Here is a 19,920-nt window from a genome sequence, read left to right as displayed (position 1 = left end):
TACACACCATCATAAGTGTCATTTATTTCCTAGAGTGAACACCAAGTTATTTTAAATTTTACATAGTTCAGTCCATAGTTGGACTTCAGTCATAGCTGGAGTCAGCAGATGATTCCATCCACTACTACCCACCCTTTTCCTCCACTTGGCTATCTGTAAGCATTGTCTCCATTACTACTTTACTTTCGACAGTTGTACTATTGAAATACACATTGCTAAAACCTCTTCTTGACTGGCTTATGATGCCCAATTCCTTCTAATGTCAAACTTCTCTGTTTCCCAGTGCAGCAGAAACCAACTTTGATTATGCATTGTTTCTCTCTGTCTCAGCCCTAAGCCTCATTTGAGTCACTGGACATATAATAACGTTTTCCTGGAATTTGAGAATTTGCATGATAACTTAAAAAATCACTTTGTTGTTAACACAAGGTATTCTGCAAGATGAAACTATCTTTGGATAGGAGATACCAGGATTCCCTTAGGCAATGCAATATACTGTCTATGAAGCTTTCAGAGCCTATGTATGTCACAGATAAAAGTTTATTTCTGCTAGTTTAAACACTGTATTTTACTATCTATCTAGCGCATTTTATAGGTAGGATAGGCAGACAGTCGAAAGCTACCAGAATGCCTGCATCTGGTATTGCTCAGTCAACTTGTGACAGCCACTGGGGATATCCAAAAAGTCTAGTATCAAAAGCTTACCTTGAGTTTTTACTGGATCAGATATTTGGCTTGGGTCACTTAGTCCATATGCATTAGCTGCCCTCACAAGGAATAGATAAATTGCATTAGGTTTTAGCCCTTTCACTGCATAACTCTCTGTTTTCACATTTTCAGCTACGGTTTGCCAGCTGCTACCAGATGCATGGCTAAGGATAAAACACACACAACAGCACGTTAGCATGTACTTCTTTAACAACACATTATACATGTGTAAGTACAACAAGATCACGAGAGTCATATACCTGAAGGCCTCAATTATGTAAGAGGTTGGTGTTGCACCTGAATTCAAATTAGGTTGCCAAGACAATGTTACTGTATTTCTGCTGACATCTGTAACTTCGGGTTTTGATGGAGCACTAGGAATCAAGTTTGGGTCAGTGGGTCTTGGTGGTTGCACTGGGACTCCGAACTCTAACAAAGGAGAGAGAGAAATGCTGAGTACAGACAGGAAGCAGCTGTAACCTAAATGCTGTTCACATCAGCAGTGGCAATTTATGACAGAGTCAGAAAACTTCTGCATTTCAATTTCTGATTTTCCTTTACATATTTTCTCACGCAGAGAAACCATAATTGATTTACCTTGGACCTCTATGTATGCACTCCATGTAGCTTCACCACTTGGGGTTGAAGCAACGCAGGTGTACCGACCAGTGTCACCCAGCTGAGTGAGAAAAGAAAAGAATAAATATTTGAAACAATCAGGCACTCAGTGAGCTAGAAAAGTAATTACAGCTCTCTATGTTCCCCCATGAATATGGATAAACGTATTAGGCTGCAAAAACTTCGAACCAGAAACTTCTTCCATTAGAAGTGATGATTTCATGTACTGCAAAATGAAAATAGATACTTATTTCTAAGCGTTCGTTCTTCAGAACTGGAGAAGCTACAGATTCTAATTTAATTTCTATTCTGTAATGAACAAACTGAAGGTCAATTCTTGTAGCATTTATTCCTTACTCTGCAGAGGTTCTAACAAATGAAGTGAGAAGGAGCTCAGATGACAAGAACCCATGCAACTGTCAACCTTCTGCCTAAATAGTGCCCAGGGATTTGTCTGGACTGAAGCACTGAAGAGCATGTAATCCTTGAAACAAAGCTTTAATATTGCACAGGGCCTTGTACACATGGGGTTCCCTGGGTAGTACAAATTTCACTCTACAGCAGACCCAAAAAGCAATCTTCATATGCTATTCTCATCCAGTTCTGAGCATTGGATTATTTGTCCATATGTGACTTAATCACATTTCAAAAGAGTTTCTTTTTTTCCCCAAAAGAAATGCTATCCTCTTAATGTCCCAGACTCAGGAGATGAGCTGAACGGAAGTGCTCAAAAATCAGAGGTTCAAGCTCTAAACCACTGTAACTTGTAACTGGTAACAGGGCAACTCTAGGGAACGTAGTGAAGTGATGTATTCAGCCTAATTTAAAAAAATTACGACACTTCAAACTACAGAAAAGATAGCAAAAAATAGCTGGTATGCTAAAAGTTAACAATATTTTAAAACATTTTACAGCGTGTGATGCACAACGAGCAATTCTGACCAGGTACGTGCTGTAATTCCCCACAAAAGCCAAGTATTTGACAGGTGGTTAAGCATTTCAATGTCTCTATTACTGCAGTATGCTAGAAGTTTTCTTTATAAACATCTGAAATAATTAGACCACGTTAATCCATGACTGCTAAAGCCCAAATAATTTAAGGATATGTCTTACAGAAATACATTTTTGCTTTCCCCTTCATGTTTTAAGTATGAAATAATTCCCTTAATTAATAATCTGAATAATAAAATAATCTTGAAAGCATTTTTCCTTATGAAATCTGAAATAATGTGCCCTAGGCAGAAAAAGCAGAGGTGTTAAGCATAAAGAATGGACTATCTGAAAGCATGAAGTATCAGACATTTTAAGACATTTATTTAACATTTCATTAATGCTAAATTTACTACGTCTGAAGTGCCCAGAGATGAAAAAACAAAGTGAAAAAAACGATGAGAAAACTCATCTGCCAGTTCAAGGTACCTTGGCATATCGGATCTGTAATGCTCCTGTCTCTAACTGCTTGATGCGAGAGTCCTGTGTAGATACGAGGATCCCATCTTTTTTCCAGAGGATAGTGGGCATTAAAGTGCCACTGGCCATGCAGTTCAGTACTAAAGTACCATCTACAGCTACAGTCTGATTCACAGGACCCTGCCGAATGACAGGGGGAGGCCGGTCTGCAATCACTGCCAGAAGAAAAAAACAAGAAAGAGATTTCTGCAACTGGAAGCGATTTTCTAATCATCTAAGCAACAGCAGTTGCTTGAGGCTTTGAAACAAACTAAAGACAACTAAACAAGTAATTAAAGTCAGGGGCATACATTATTTAGGGCAGGGTGCATTATAATGATGCACAGCTACAGAATTTTAAAACAATATACAACACAGTATTTTCAGAAAGTGGAGAATCATTACATATTACATAGTGGTATCTGCTAGGCATTCTCTAATTCCAATGCCTTTATAAAGTGGTAATGGAACGAGAAAGGACGTCACAAATTCCTTGTCACGCCACATATTTCACCCTGTTCATCTTCTAGCATATAGCAGGCCCATATAAAAGAATTCGTATTTTCAACTTTCAAAGACAGAGAAAAAGGATGTAAGCAGGCAGGGGATAATCTGACAAATATGTACTTCCTTAAAAAATTGGTCCTGTTTCTTAATTGGGAGATGCCTAGCAATAGGGTAAATAACCACAAAGCTAATGAATTGGACCACGTTAAAAATTTTCAAGTGAGAAATATTTTTCCAGTAGTTTCTGGCTTTTAGTTCTATGATGACTTAATCTGTCAATATGACTTCAAAGAGAATCCTACAGCGTGTTTGCATCAATTTTCATGCACCGTTCTCACAATGAAGATTAAATGTTATAGATGGGTTATTTAACAGCTGTGCACAGGAAGGTATAAAGCAGTCTCGGTACTCACAGAAAAAAGAATTATTGTCTACGTGAGTTGTTGGGTTTTTTTTCTCCCATTATCCAATAGATAATCAAAGAAACAGTTAAAAGCAATCTTACTGTTTTTCAGTGACCTCGTCTACCTGTACCATCCAACATGACATGGACTGATTATCTGAAAACAGCCACAACTTTAAACAACATAAATCTATTGAGCGGTGTCATGGGGGCTTATGTAACTTTAAGAATGGTTAGGTAGTATAAACCTGAAGTTCTCACAATTTGTGAGCATCAGCTATTCCTAAATTACTTCTCATAACAACAAACAGGGTGTTAGTACTTCCTTTTTTTTTTTCCTGAATTCCAGCTCCTGTAACTTCATTTGCATGTTCAAATGATACTCTGCGTTTTCAACTGCATAATTTATCCTTTACATCTTGTCCCAACCTGTTGCAATGCACTGCAAGGGCATTAGTATCTTTCTCTGCACAGACAGTAAAACTTTGCTTATAGTTCTCATTCAGCTTTGACAAATTTGTAAAGAGCTTCACAGTTATCAGTGATAAGAGACTGACCAATCTGTGCTCTACAGGCAAAGTCTAATTCCACTGAAATCCGTGGCTAATTTAAGTGATGCTGAAGTTGATGGCAGCTTCTGCTACCTTCAGGAATACCAGGATATCATCCTGCCTTCTTATAAAAGTATCAAAAAAATATTGTCCCAAGATATTATACAAAACTACCCATCAGATCAATCCAGAGTATGTAGCCATATAAAGGAAATATATTTAAATTAATGTGATTTTTTTTCCCAAGTTCAGGCTGCATAGGTCATTTACAGAAAACCTCTCAATTTTCTTGATTTTCTTTTATAAATTTATTTCTGACCTTGCCATGGCCTTCTCCCCAGTGAAAAATGGATAAAAGTGGATCAAGTAATGTGGCTTACCACTTGTGAGAAACCAGAAAGGATGCAGTCCTATTCCTCCAAACAATCTGAATCGACTGGGTGTAAAGAAACATTTTTTTTTCTCCAGGTTCACTGCATGTTTCTAGTACTGCATTATTTCTATATTTTCTATAGGGCAAAGGCCTAGTTTACGGAAATTCTTCTCAGACAATAGCTTCCCTACTCTCAAAGTCTCTCCACAGACTGCACTTATCCTCCTTTTCTGTAGTGCTAAAATTATTATTTTTCTTCTGTATCTTTGCTATTAAAAATAATAAGTATTTCAGGTAATTGGCAAATTGGCCCCCCATTCACATATCTTACTGCTTGTAGTCATGCTCCCTGTAATTTTTTTCCCAACTGCTTCTAAAAAGGAATGTATACTAATATTAATTTGTAAGTTATTCTACTCAATTCATACAGGTTGAGGTTTTATTCTTGCTATACTACAATATTAAAAAACAGAAAAAACACAACAATAGGGACAGAGAGCCAGGCAGAAAGCAACCTGAAGGTAAAATAATTCTGGTGGGGGAAGCTAAAAAAGATCCAGATAATTTAACACATCTGACAAAATTCCATAATCTGAAGTATACTTACTAAATACAAAATGGAAATACAGTGTTACACAATATCCAAAATTTTAAACCTCTGACAGAGATGGACAAACCAGGACTTCTTATATTCAAAGACACATGCAATCTGCATTTATGCAAAGCAGATTTCAAAGTAGTGTCATATCATGTCACTACTGTCTTCAAGTAGAAATAAAAACTTGATGATTATAAAATAAAGGTATCATTACCATCAGTAACTTCCAGGTAGGCTTTTGTTATGATACTTCCTGCGACATTTAAAGTCTGGCAGATATAGTACCCAACATCAGATCTCTGGACATTGGTGATAGTGAGGTCTCCTGTCTGGGAAACTGAAAATCGGCTGGATGACTGAGGGGGCTGGTATGAGAAAAGCAGATTCTGCAAGATGTATAGGAAAGAAAGCGTGAGGGAAAAGGGTTAAACAGATTGAAACATCAACAATCTTGACTTTAACATATCTAAACAAATTCATCTTTTCACATTATACCTAAAACATTCTGTTCTTCGTATCTTAAGCATGTCTAACACACAATGTGAATAGCTTCTATAGGATTTTTTGTGATAAAAAAGGTGCAGATATGCATGTATAATTGTCTAAGTCTTTTGGGATTGCTCTAACTATGGTCAATGTTGGACTTTACACAAAGTTTAGCAGGCAGTAGCAAGATGCGATATGTACAGATACCATAATGGTGCAAGCAGCTGTGGTGAACCTAAGTAGTTTGCTTTAAAATCCTTTTGTTGAACTTACTCCAGGGCATTCTATTTATTTCATTTAAACACAGATGCTGGGTTACTTATTTGTATTTTAATTTTTGCCTTCCTAAGAATGGAGCGGTTTTCTTAAAAAGAGATGCTGTTTAGGTCTCTCTAATCGTAGTTTCTACATCTATAATGAGTCTTGTAATACAGAATTATATCCTACGACAGTTTCTACTTAGACAGTTTTGGTATGAAGTACATACTATTTACCAACAGTGGTCAAAAATCAGAACTGCAATCAAAATAATACAAGTCTGTGAGCTAAAAAAATACTGGTTCCAAATTTCTACTTCTGGCTGACAATTTTTGAATAAGAATACTTTAAGGCCACAGAGGCTTTTTTTTATCTCTGTTTATTGCCTAACTTCATTTTGCATTTCCAAAAATCATCCAAAGGAATGGGACACAAGATCCTCTACTTCAGTACAGCAAAACCTATTAATTGACCTTCTCCTTCAGCTCCCTCAATCATCACAAGCAGTCACCACTCAGCGGAGTAAAAAATGATGTACCAGACATCAGTTGGCCGAAAAAAGGAAAAAGTTAAAAAAATCCAGGCCATACAAAAATACAAACCTAATACACTGGCATACTTAAACCACTGAAGATTATAATCTAAATTTGGTTAGAAGTCTAGTTGTACTTAGGTATTTAGACAGAAATGTTGCAAATGGATTAAAGAAGCCAATCTTTAAGCATTTTCAATTTCTCTGGCCTATTGTTTTGTAACACAAAGAATCCTGTCATATGCTACTGCACCATTCATTCCTTCTTTCACAGGAAAAACAGAATCCCATATTCCTTCTTTCCTTCCAATAAAGAATACTTTGTGTCACATCCCTCCTTCAAAAGATGGCTCTGAAAGAAAAACAGTGATTTTCTTGCTGTGCTATATTGTGTTTCATCCAGTGGTTTTCATGATCCTTTACAAAGAAGTTGAAAATATTTTTCCCTCCCATTCAAATATAGAAGCTGGGAGAAAAAGTAACCTATTCAAGTACGACCTGTCAGCCAACTCACTGACTGGGAAAGCAGACCTCCTTAGTCCCAAACCAGAGTCCTGTGCAGATCAATAAAGCAAATGGTTTAGTTTACCAGACAGACACAAACACATGCCAAACTAAGAACTGCACCATAAACCCAGAGCCAAACTTTCTGAAAATTTGGGAATATATGCGAGTTCAAACACACTTCAAAGTTAATCATCTCTTCATCTCTCAAAAGGTCTGCCTGTTAGACGAAAAAGATTTTCATAGCAGTGAAATATGGAATATTTCTACTTGTTTCCTAGATGTATTTTTACATCCATAGAGAAAATGGGAGACTGAATAAAACATAGATATCCGTTTCTAGTAATGCTGACATCACCTAGGATGCATGGGACTTTGAAGTAGAGTAGAAATATTCAGCATCTCCAAGCTCTAGAACTCTTTTCCACATCTCTAAACCAACAATTAAAACTTTTTTTCTCTCATGTGACATCATCTCTTCAAGAAATCGCCAGGAAGAAGGGACAGAAAGCTTTTTTACCTGACTTCCCTCTCTCCGCCAAAAGATGGCTGGCTGAGGGTTTCCAGTTGCTTCACACTGGAAAGTCACTGTTCTCCCCAGTGCAGCTATCTGATCTCGAGGCTTTACAACAAACTGTGGAGGCTCTGAAAGGAAAGTACCGGAAAAAAAAAAAAAAAAAAATCACACTACTATCAGAAGACCAGAGTTAGCCTATTTGAAAGCACAGTTTGCCTACTGAGTTCAAATGGTGTAAACCAGAATAGTTATGTTTGTTTAGTAAGGAGGGGCAGCACAAAGCCACATCAGTCTCTAACAGCCACAGCTTCAGAATCACTCGGATCATCTTTTCTGTGGCTGAACATCCTAATTAAAACTCTGACTGTGCATCCCATGCTTTTATTACTGACCACTAACATAAGGAAGTAAGTCCCACAGATTAATGAGACAACTTGCAGAGCAACAGTCACCAGTACAAACAAATTTGCTACAATTTGGTTTTCAAAGGAGAGGTAGGGCTGCAGGAGAAATCTTCAGAGGGACAACTGCCACACAGGTTTCACTTTGTCAAGGGCTGCAATAAACATCATTGAGTAACTATGAATTCAGGGATACATGCACAAAAGTCATCATCTTTGATTCAGGAAAGCTGAGGAGAGAAAAAGCCCTTAATCACTTATTTAAGAGACTTGATGTAGTTGAGGTCTCAAAAAAATTTTAAGTCAAAAGTCCCAGATATACTATTGAATGAATCATAACCATTTAAAATCTTCAGTCCAATTACTGAAGAGGAATGAATTTAAAGGAACAGCAGAGCTAAATGTCTTCCTCATTCACATAGGCAAGGGTATGTTCAAACAAAATATATATGCAAATGAAGGGAAATTTGAAACATCTGCTCAGCATAACATTATAAATACTGCCAGCATTATCCAAACTGCTTGATTTATATAGGCTTCAACAATCTCTTCATCCAGTAGTAAGTAGAATGTACAAAAATCATGTTGGTCAAATTAGAAAAAAAATCAGCTTAGATGACAGCAACGGAACTCTTGATGGCGCTAGCACAGAAAAAAAGTCTAGCTTCTTTTATAGGCTGTTAACTCTCATTTCTTGAAAAATATGCATTAAATGAAAGTCCATTTACTTACTCATTTCCAAATTCCTTCTGACCATTTGTCCAAAACTAATTACGCTCTCCCTCTTCTTTGGGTTGAGAATAAAGGGGGTGGTTTGTATTTGACTTTAACAGCTCAAATGTTTTTGATGTGGTTTTTTTTCCTTTCAAACATTTCTGTATTTACAGGATTTTCCTTTAAAAATAGCGTGAATCATGTAATTTAAACACAACACTCAACGTGTTTTATAAGCATCAAGTAATTGTGGCTTTATTTCGAATCAATTCAATAACATTAAAAAACTTTTCTAAAAAACGCTGCTTTCAGTGTTCCTGCAGGAGAATACTTTCAGTTATCTGTTCCTCATGCCTTGTGTCGTTGTTCCCTACCAAGTTAATATTAGAATATACTCTTCCTACAACCCTCCTGCTTCGGGAAGAATCTTTAAAGCACAATATGTTATTATTTAAATTTGGATGCAAATGCTACTTTCCTAGAATTTCCTTAGATAAGCTATTCCCAAAGTGAAGGTGAGACTGACCTATAGTAATTAGCAGACTTCAAAACATTCATCTCTGAAACGTTCAATCGATACCTTGGAAGAAGATGTGGAAAGACTTTGACATGACAGCACGTCTAATTTAGAATGGAAGGTGAAACTGCTGGGGGTTTGCCACAGGGTTGTATGGTATGATGGGGAAAATGGAGATGAGGTTGAAGCACCTTTGTTATGCTGTTGGATTCTAATAACAAGAATAAATTTAGCATATACTTAAATGTAGGGCTTGGCTGGTTCTATACTAGTCTGTGACAGAAGCCACACAAAATGGAACCGAAGGGTTGTATATCCTGTGCTAGTGCACAGGATTCATCAGGTTTCAGATTTCACTGAACTTGAGAATGGGCACACCTATAAAGAGGTTAAAATGCTTGCGACCGTCAGAGAAATAGCGAAATGTTTGTGATTCTAGTACCTGAAGATAACCATTCAGGGTCTTCTGAACAAAAAAATGAGAGGAAATTCAATCTTTCAGGTTACCGTGGTAAAATTTATAAAAGCTAAATAGGTATATGTTCCTCCAGATATTATTCTACATAAGTATTTTGTATGTATAATATTCAAAATATATATGTGTATGGATTATGGATATGTGTATTATTCTAAATCTATTGCCATTAAGGTAAATAATAAAAATCCTATTGACTTCAATGTCAGAAGAATTAAAACTTAAGGAAAGAACAATTTCTATCCTTGAGACCTTTAAAACAAAAATATTTTTTAAAGAACACTTCAAAGTTGAACTAACACAGTCACTGAAGAAAGAAGACATTAGCATTTGACTCGTTACATCATGTAAAAACAGACAGAAAGTTAGCAACCCATTACCTTTCTCTTTGCCATTAAGTTACCCATACTTCATGCAGAATTTATTCTGTGCGATGTGTCTTGTCAATAACAAGTAATAGATGGGAGCTGACTGGTTGAAGGACATGGAAGGGGATGGATGGGAAGGGGAGGAGAAGTTCCCGTCACAGTGATACGATGACTAGAAGATGGCCAATAAAATTTCAACTTACCAGACACAACTAAAACAAAAACAAAACAAAAAGAAAACATGGAATAAATAAAATTGAATAGACATGAAACAAAGCAAAGAATAAAGCAAAAATAAAAAAAAATAAATAAAAAGGACCCTTGGTAAGGACCTTAGAAAGCACATGTATACTCTGATATATGAAAAACAGGTTTAAAATGTTGAACTGCACATTTTTTATTTAATTTTTAAGCAGAAGTCTCTACCAAATGCTGAAAGTGGGCTGTAGAAAAAAACAGGCAACAGACTGAAAAATGATCAGGCAACCTGGGTTCTACTCCAAGCCTTTCAAATGAACTGTTGTGTAACCTTGAGTAATTTTTTTTTTTTTTGTAATATCATTATTTCTCTGCATCAAGAGCCTTCCATGGTAAAATTAACTTGCAATCTCCTGTAAAAATCAATCTGCAACATTGCTGAAATGGAACAGTGACATTTACAACCTTTCTAAAGCATCCAAACATCTACAAAGTATTTTCTGAGGCTAACAGCTATTACAAAGCAAGTTTATTAAAAATTTAATAATATGCTGAGGCATTTAGCCCACACACCAATCTCTTAAGTATAAGATCATTGTATCAAAACCATAATGTTCACTACTAAACGGCAAATGCAAACTAAACCATAATTAAAATTAATTTGAAAACATTCTTAACCCTCTTCTTCCCCCCACACTAAACCTCAATGTCACTACAACGTTCAAAACCAGAGATTCATTGCAAAGGTCTAGATTTTTCAACAGAATTGTCAGTGGTAAATTATCTCGTATTAATTTCCTTGTTTAAAATTTTCATGACCTTTGAAAAGGCACAGATCCTGGCAAGCTAACTTTGCTTACAGAAAAAAGACATGTTAGAAGGCATTTCAACCATGTATCACTAATTAAGAGAACAGATGGAAAATAGAAATCATGCATTTTGAAAATATAAACAGGTACTGACAAAAAAAAGTCAATCAGAAAAAGGTAGTCGGTATAAGATAATTACAGTAAAAGTCCAAAAATACATCATTTTAAAAAATGCATATTACGAATACCAAGCCCTTCAACACTTTGGTCTTAGCACTTTAGGCTGAGAGTCAAACAACTATTGTTCATCAGGGTACACTTTCATATTGAATACGTAAGCATCTGCATAGACCATCCTCTGATAAAACACATGGAGGAAACTAACAATATCGTCTGCTAACATTCATTAGACATGAGCAATACTGGCTTACTGTTCAGATAAATACAGAGGACTCCAGGTGTATTATTAAAATGAAGCAGAATCAGATATAACGCTGGAATTTGGTTCATGATGAAGCCAAGAAGCTGCAACTGAATGCGCCAAAACTAGACCGTATAAAAGAATTTCAGGTTTATGCTATTAGAGACATTTTACAAGGAAATAACCCCAATCAGAGAAATTTGAAATTACTACTTTTCAAAGATTTGAGTTTCAATAAGCATTCTGGATGTACATTAGCCTTCTTTACGTGTGGATTCAGTATTTCTCAAAGAGAAAATCAGCTTCCATTATTCTGCTCAGATTATCTGCAAGTCTATGATTTGTAAGAGGAGCGGCTAAAAGATGATACACAAGAATTCCTGAGACAAATACGCTCATCCCCTAGACACAGCTCCTGGCTACTTTCAATCGCGTGTAAATATTTTACCCAGTAACCACTCCTTTTTAACTGAAATGCTCTCTACTAAACTGGTCATTACAGTCTGACCTGCTCTGAAACTGGAAATGCTTATCTATAAAACACAACTCACATTCTATATGAAATAGTCTGATAAGAGACTTCATGGGATGCAATTCTTGCATGGAGCAAGTAACTCCAAACTAATTCTCCATTACTCAAGCAGTGCCAAAAGAGAAAAGTTCAGCCTTCTTGGCAGCAGTGCAACGCTGCGTAAGCCCTCTACAGAAAGATCACTTGAAAATCTCCAACAAATAGAAACCTGTCTTGGTTGCCCACTTGTATTTCTACAAATCAAGTTAACTTGTAAGTGCTGAATTTCCCCCTTTCTTTTTACCAGATATTTTGGTATTTTACCAATATTTTGATATTTTAGGTCAAAAGTAACACTGTCAAGTAAAAGTATTTTTTTGCGCACATGTAAAAATATAAATGATACTGACATATGATACATAACACATACTGATACATGAATCATAAATAAATCCCTGTAGAAACAGGGCACCACATTGGTTGCAAATCCATGACAAGGATAAAGGGTAAAATTTCACAGAAAAGCAGTTCTGTCAGAATGACATTGTGTGGTTTAAAAGAATGACAATAACAGCAACAACTACAACAAAGACCACTTCTTTAGTTTAATTTACATCCTATTGATATCTAAGGTTACTAAAACTGAGAATAGTTTTTCCTCTATTGTGGCACATTTTATTTGACAGCACTTTCAATTATAAAGTAAGTTAATTTTCCCAGTGTTAATCATGGCGTTTCACACGGCAACTAGGGGGAATAACCTCTTTGTAAAGACAGGAAGTTAGCATGTAAAACCACAAATACCAAAGGACTAGTATTTTTGCCTTTCAAATAATTTCCTTGATCTGTGAGGGTTTTTACAGAAGACATGTCCAGTCACTGAATAAAAAAGTGGTTTTCAGACTAGTGATGGGATCTTTTAATGCCTTATTCTTAACAGCAATCCCATCAACCTCGCTGGGACTGTTGGTATCACTACCTCCACTCACAGGAGTAGGAATTTGCACTTTTAAGACTTAAAGTACAGACTACTATAGTTGCCTGATATTAACAAAGTAACTATTGTATTTGACAGATGTAGTACTGAAGGGTCACAGGATAATAAGGTTGGAAGCAATCTTGGAGGTCTCTAGTCCAACCTCTTTCTCAAGGAGGGTCAGCTATGGGATTGGACCTGGTTGCATAGGGCTTGAGGCAGCTGGGTCTTGAAAACTTCCAAGGACTGAGAACAAACAGCCTCTCTAGACTACTGGCTCCACTGCTTGACTATCCACCCGGTGAAGAAATTTCTCCTCATATCCTACTTTGATCTGCCTTGTTTCAACTTAAATCCATTGTCTTTGTCCTCCCATCATGCACCACTGTGATGAGACTGGCTCTGTCTTACTGACAACCTCCCTGTAGGTGTTGGGAACTACTATTAATGTGCCCCACAAAGCCACCTCTGCTCCAAGCTGTGCAAGCACCATTTTCTCAGCCCCTCCTCAGAGATACATGAGACCTCAACAAACACATTTTGTAATTCTTCGCACAAAGGTGAATGCAGATGTTGATCTAGCATTTCTCTGTAACTCCTTAGTTTCCTCATATTCAGAATTAAATACTATAGGGTTCTGTCTGTTTCTTAGTGTGATATTGGACAAGCTATAAACGTGAAGTAGCCCATTCTTGAAAGCTGTGACAGTAATTAGCTATCTCAAAGAGAGTAAAAATCATGGAAATTTTCATTCACTTATACTAACAACATGCTTTTGAGATACTGAGATAAACAGTATTTTGTTCTGCATATTAAATACCCATTAATTATTGTTCTGACTATTACTATTTATCAATACCTTTTGGGTGCTCAGAAGATACCTTGTTATTCAACTGACACAAGATGAATACTTTCAATTTAAGCTCAGTATGTTTAATTTTTGATTATTTAAATAAAAATCTTCACATCATCAAGGACTGCTTGACATCCATAGAGGATATTATAAAGGAAGCAAGAAAGTGTAATTCTACACCAGAGAAAAGAAACAGTCCCAATCTTCAGGCCAATAATTACACACCACAATCAAGCTCATATACAGTTTTTAGCTCCTGTATAAATCCTTGGTCATGCAACTAGGAAATGGCAGTCACAATGAAATTTAGATTGCTTTCAATTAATTTTGTGATACATTGATATCAGTTCAAGCAGAGGTTGGAAGTGCCTGTAGAAACAAACTGGTAGGAGAGGGGATAAGCCTATGCGCTGGGAGAAAAGGTGGAGCTTGCAAGCAGGCATTTCTGAATGCAGCTGGCCAGATAGAGAGTAGACAGTGAGAAGAAAACCTCCAGAGCTAGCATCACGAAGAGTATAGAGACAGATACATTATTTGTCATGAAGCATTGCAGTTCTACAGAATGCCTAAACTCAGCTGTTTATAATCTCAGCATGAAATGAGTGGGTGAGAAACCCACTATTTATAACCTCTGCCTGAAATGAGTGGGTACAGAGAATTTGGGTACTAGTTACATACAGAGGACAAGTGAGAGTCTGAGTACGTTTAGCAAACTGGTCAAATTCACTCCTTCAAAAAAAAAAAACCAAAAAACCCACAAAGTTCTGGATGATGTTGTTTTTCCAATTATTTCCCTAATTCCAAAGGAAAACTCAGCTAGGAGAGCTGCCAACTTCACAAATATGTTTCACTGCTAAGCCTGCTAAACTCTGAAATCTAACTACTTTTTACCTTCAAGTCCCTGAACAAGGATCGTTGAATGTCTTTCTGCAACATGACTACCAGATACTTAAGATGGTGGTTTGCAAAAACTATTATTAAGGGAGATAGTTTAAGACAATGCCATGTTTCATTTCTTACTGAGTGATTAGTAGGCTTTTTGTTCTTATCAAAGCAATCTGAAGCACCCCAAATCCTTCATATGCACATCTCTCTGCAGTCATTTGTGGAAAGTGTTTCTTTCTACAGAGAAATAAAAAAAAAAAAGCAAAACATGCCAAAATCTCTTGTATTGAAAAAATAAAAATGGTGCCATACAGCTGCTTCCTGAAATATTTTAAACCTGTGAAAAATACGGGAAAATAACACCAGGTACATTACAAAAGAATAGGGTTGTATCGCTTTTCATCCTCATCAGTGTCTCTTTTTTCAGGTGTCACTTCTCGGTGTCTAGACACACATATAATTATATAATTCATATTTTCCCAAATTTTCTGCTAAAATTCACATCCTTGTAAAACAAGACTAGGACACCCTTACTCGCCATGAATGCTTTCACAGTTCGTAGTCCCAGAGCACAAAGTATGATACTGAGCAGAATACGCTTCTGAGGAAAGACTGTTAGGTCTGGTGTCAAGTGTGCTGCAGCCATATAGTTGAGGCAAAATGCTTACAGGAGATTTTTGACGTTTTGAATCAAAAGCGATGACTTGTAATTCCAAAATCCCAGCAAGGGAGTGATTGTGGTTTATTACATTTTTGATGAGTGGAAAAATTCTCTTTTGGCTTGCTGTGGATGTGTCAGATAAACACTTCTTAAATTTAAAGGAACAAGTAACTATGGCAGCTTCAAAGGCAATAGAAATCTAACTTGAAAAGAAACAGATTAATCATTTTTTTATAATGGTACTGGAAGAAAGAGAATGAAATTAAGAAAGAGGTTGTCTGAGTATATAGGAAAAACAGTTCTAATAGTAAGATCACCTTTAGAAGTGGTGGAAATGTAGAAACCCATAACAATGTTTCAGGTTTATGCACATTAAAGTTAATAAGGAGAAAATACAAGTATCAATTAGCTGCTGTGTTCCTCAACATACATTCCAACAACTTTTTTTTTTTAATTTCTATTCATTTGTTTGTTGTTTACAATTGACCCACATTCCCTTTTCTGTCTGAATAGTGAAGACTTGTCACATGCTGGGCAGTAACTTAGAAACAGGCTGGCTAGAGTCTGTGCCCTAACGGAAGTGCCTCTCTTCGGGTACTGGTGGGCTGCCAGCTGCACTGCTCGCTGTGCAATTACCCAGCTGCACTCTGAGCCAGCAGCCGCAGGACAGCTGCAGTCTGGAAACCTGTGGTATTCATGTCACCACGGCACTCACTCTGACCATGCAGGGCAGAATATATTCTCTCATTTTCAGCACAGGGCACGTGTCCAGCAGGCTGGATTTAGCTTATGCCTCTTGAATTGGTACCCACAGAAAAAGGGCAGGTACCTGTGTGTACTCAGGAGAGCAAACATGCTCTGGGAGAAAGATGGTCTGACAACGAAAAAAGGCAAGTACATCTCCTTGGTGCTGACCGTACAAAGCCTAGAACATGTCAATGCATATAGAGCTGGTACACATACCAGGGAGAGACACAGGCGAGGATATGACTTTAGAAACACGTATGTCACAACACATGCAGCATGGCAGTTCAACGCCAACTCCAGAAAGTGCTATGGATTCAAAATCAACAATCCTCCCTTCTGCAGCAAGCAGGAAGGAATCTCTTTTCAGCTTTGCGGTGGGAGCAACAAGCAATTTGTTTCAACAGTTTGTTGGTTTCATTAAGGGCATTCAAATGTCACTAAGCTTCTCTACTCTCTTTGGTGGCTTAAACACCACCCTCTGCTGATAAACCACACAAGATCGGTGCACTAATCAAGCCTTCTGCTTGGGTGTTTTTGTTGGCTGTTTTCAAGAGCTATCAAACGATATTGACTCCTTATGGATTTCTGGCCGTGTTGAGATCTAATTTAGGCTGAGAGGTGTTTCGTTACTCCACTCTAATTGATGGGGCTGGGCAGTAAAATCTAGCTCTCTCTCAGCTGTGTCTCAGTCAAGGAACTATACTCTCTGAATGTCTGCTTTGCAGCAGGCCAGTGAACCTTCCCTTTAAAACGTTTAAAAAGTCAAGATGAAAAGGACTACACAAGTGTGTGTGTGTTAGTGTATGTGTGTGTGGGAGGAACCTACTGCAAAAATTTGTGAGTAGAAAACAGTGTGTAAAATGTACTCACAGATTTTTTTACTTGCAACTGATTTTGCTGATACTAGCTACAAAATTGTAAAGTTCACAATCTCTCTTTCTGCAGGATTGAATAAAGATTTCTATGTATAGAATAAAAAATACAGAAACAGATTCTGTATGTGGTTTTAAAAGGTAGCATTTCTCAGGTTAATACATGTAGTATGAAGTTTAAAATGTTTATAAATCCTGTAGTCATTGCCTTGAGGTGACAAGAGAAATATGAAATATGGGGGTTAAAAGACAAAGCGAGAAAGGGATTTAAAGTCTTATAGAAGTTCCTCTCCAAGTGTCTCCTCTTGCTTCCTTGCTCTGGGTCCTCCTAAATCATTCTGTAAACCCAACACAATTCAGAGAGCACACTTAGGACAAGTCTAATTCCATCTATTTTAAAACTAGAATAATGCAGTAAACTGTGGAGTCCTGTTCCTCAGGCTTCTGTTTTTGGAGAAGAGTTGTCTTCCCTTGTGTTTAAAAAGAACTGAGGTAATTTGGGGCACTGCTGCACTCTAAGAAGTTGTGGCTATAAATATTTATACTAAAGCCTTTTAAAAGACTAAAAAAGATAGATGAATTTTAAATAAGCTGTGGAGAAGTACAAAAAGATTATGATAACTGAATACTATTTGAAGAATTCTTAGGAGGTTCCTGATGCATTTTTTTACTTACAGTAAAAGATAGTAGAGCTGAAAAGGAAACAGAGTGGATTTTTTTTTCCCCAGCTGTTTATTATAGCGGTTTTCTTCTTGGAAAGAAGTACTTGAAAACCATAGCAAACTTCTTATAGTAAATTAAAGCTATTTGTGAAAAGTGGCCAAAATCCCATGATCAATGGATACCGAACACACACTATAAATGGAAGGACAATAAATCTCTACAGCGTAGTAACTTTTGATCATTACAAAAGCTTATTTTGGGCATGCAATACTCAGTAAGGAATACACTGAAACAGATACTATTTCAGAAGAAATCTGGACTTTTTTTCACAATGACACCACAACTTCCACGTAGAGACAATCAGTTCTACATATGGGACACTAATATCTAAACTTACTTTTTAATAATGTTGACAGGGAAGTAACCATGACATATTAGCAATTTTAGTTACAGGTTAAAATTGACATATAAGAATTCTAGACACAACAGAATAGTACTGGGAATTTTTACTGTGATGGAAATAGAAAAGGACACAAGTTGCTTAAAGAAATAAACACGGTGTGCCAAAATAAAATAAAATAAATCAGAGACACTCTGCCTGATTTTCATACAGTGAAGGAGTGGTTTACATCTGCCAAAAGATAATAGTACTCCCAAAAATTGCTAATAGTCTGAAACAAAAGTGTTGCTGCAGCTATAATAGTTTAGGGATATTAGCAAACACGTTTTGAGGTTTAGTCTTTCTTTCAGGAAAGAAATCTGGCTAGATCTGAGCACCCAAGACCTCTGAAGGAAGAGGTACAGAAAAGGCCATCAGACCTTGCTGGTAGAAGACTAGAGCACAGCAGAACACTCAGGTGACTTCCTCCTCTGTACTGAGACACGAATATCAATGTGCTACCTTAATTGTGTCAAAAGAGAGGCTGTTTAATTCGAGGAGATGCAAGTCCCAAGTAGGCTCTTACTATGTCACTGAAAGATGAAAAGAGACCAGAATCCCCTTCAGTATTTAGAGAGGACAGGACGTTTATGAGAACAAGACAAGCAGCCTGATGTCCATGCAGACAGCTTTGGGTTTTTGTTTCTCAATCCTCTCATCCTATTTCATACTTAAAACTTCAGGAATTAATGTGTGGTCATAGGGACAAGAGGAGCATATAGATAGCTCCTGCAGAGAATAGTGTGAACATAATTGATATTTAGCAGTTTAACTGGAAGAAGCTGCTTTTTTCTTGCACTGGTGGATTCTGATACAGAGCCTATTAAATGATCTAGTTAGCGTATAAAGACTGCAAGATACTTTATTACCAGTTCTTGAGTGTTATTGAGCACTAAACAATAAAATATTTTAGGGTTCAAACAAAATATAATCCATAGTAACAAACGGTACCCAAACCAGCTTATCAAAACAATGTTTGAAGGCACTGTTATTGTAAGTCAGCATTTTTTTTTGGTCAAGAACTAATTCAGAGACGACTTGATTTTAATGATGCATGTAAGCTAACAAAAATAAGAGAGTGCACTATAATCACCATATAGTCCTTATGAAAATTACTTACAGGCTATAAACAAGGCAAAAATAAAGTATGTGTTACCTTTTTATGGATGTTTAGCATAATTTAAGCCTGAGTTTATTTCAGAATGAACATAAAGCAGAAATACTGTTTAATGCATAACCAGTGAAAACTATTATTCCTTGCACTCTATTTAATTTTATAAATAAAACAGAAAATCTGCAAACTCAGCAATTTGTAGTAAAACACTACTTTGTCTATTCCAATGACAGAATAATTGAAATACTATCTTTAGAACAGCAGTCACAAAATAAAAGTCTGCAACAGTGAAGCCTTGTACAAAACCAATTGATTTTTCCCTAGTCATGGGATTTAAGTAATTGCAGGCACTGGAATAGAGATTTCAGATTTTCTTTGCTACTTTTTAATTGAGTGCTGAAGTATGCTACACAAATCTACTTTCTTAAATTCTCAGCGAGTGATTAAAAGGTAGATTTTTTTAAGAACTTTAGAGTAAATAAAACCCTTTCAGCAAGAGAAAGCCTATAGCTTCATCTTATTTTTATAGTAAAGTTTCTCCAAATTATTTGGACCTCTTCTACTTGCTCAGAAACATCTGTCTCAAATCCTTGTTTCAAAGTACTAAATTGCAGGAAGGAATCTCAAAAATTTTTAAGTGTTATTTCCCTGTAAGCAATTGCTGTCACTGTTGTGAGTCTCTGCATAAAAAACCATAAAACTCCATTTAAAAACTTAAAAACCAGAGAAGCAGTTATTTATTAAAATATGCTATACAGATTTGAAGCAACTATAAATCTTTTTTTTTTCCCT

At 36.5% G+C, this 19,920-nt stretch overlaps 1 protein-coding gene across 1 annotated transcript in view; it reads right to left on the bottom strand.

The window, feature by feature from the left end:
- ROBO1 (roundabout, axon guidance receptor, homolog 1 (Drosophila)) overlaps positions 1-19,920 on the bottom strand; it is a gene marked incomplete at its 5' end in the record, with an annotated part of 114,032 nt that overhangs the window by 56,210 nt on the left and 37,902 nt on the right. Inside the window, 7 exons of the mRNA XM_010135390.1 lie at positions 706-872; positions 969-1,137; positions 1,306-1,387; positions 2,746-2,951; positions 5,422-5,593; positions 7,508-7,632; positions 10,183-10,191. Of these exons, the coding sequence (XP_010133692.1) occupies positions 706-872; positions 969-1,137; positions 1,306-1,387; positions 2,746-2,951; positions 5,422-5,593; positions 7,508-7,632; positions 10,183-10,191 (930 nt within the window). The remainder of the gene's footprint in view (positions 1-705; positions 873-968; positions 1,138-1,305; positions 1,388-2,745; positions 2,952-5,421; positions 5,594-7,507; positions 7,633-10,182; positions 10,192-19,920) is intronic.

The sequence above is a fragment of the Buceros rhinoceros genome, unplaced genomic scaffold (assembly GCF_000710305.1).
Source record: "Buceros rhinoceros silvestris isolate BGI_N320 unplaced genomic scaffold, ASM71030v1 scaffold1414, whole genome shotgun sequence".
NCBI classification, from domain to species: Eukaryota; Metazoa; Chordata; class Aves; order Bucerotiformes; family Bucerotidae; genus Buceros; species Buceros rhinoceros.
This window is presented reverse-complemented; position numbering and strand designations above follow the sequence as displayed.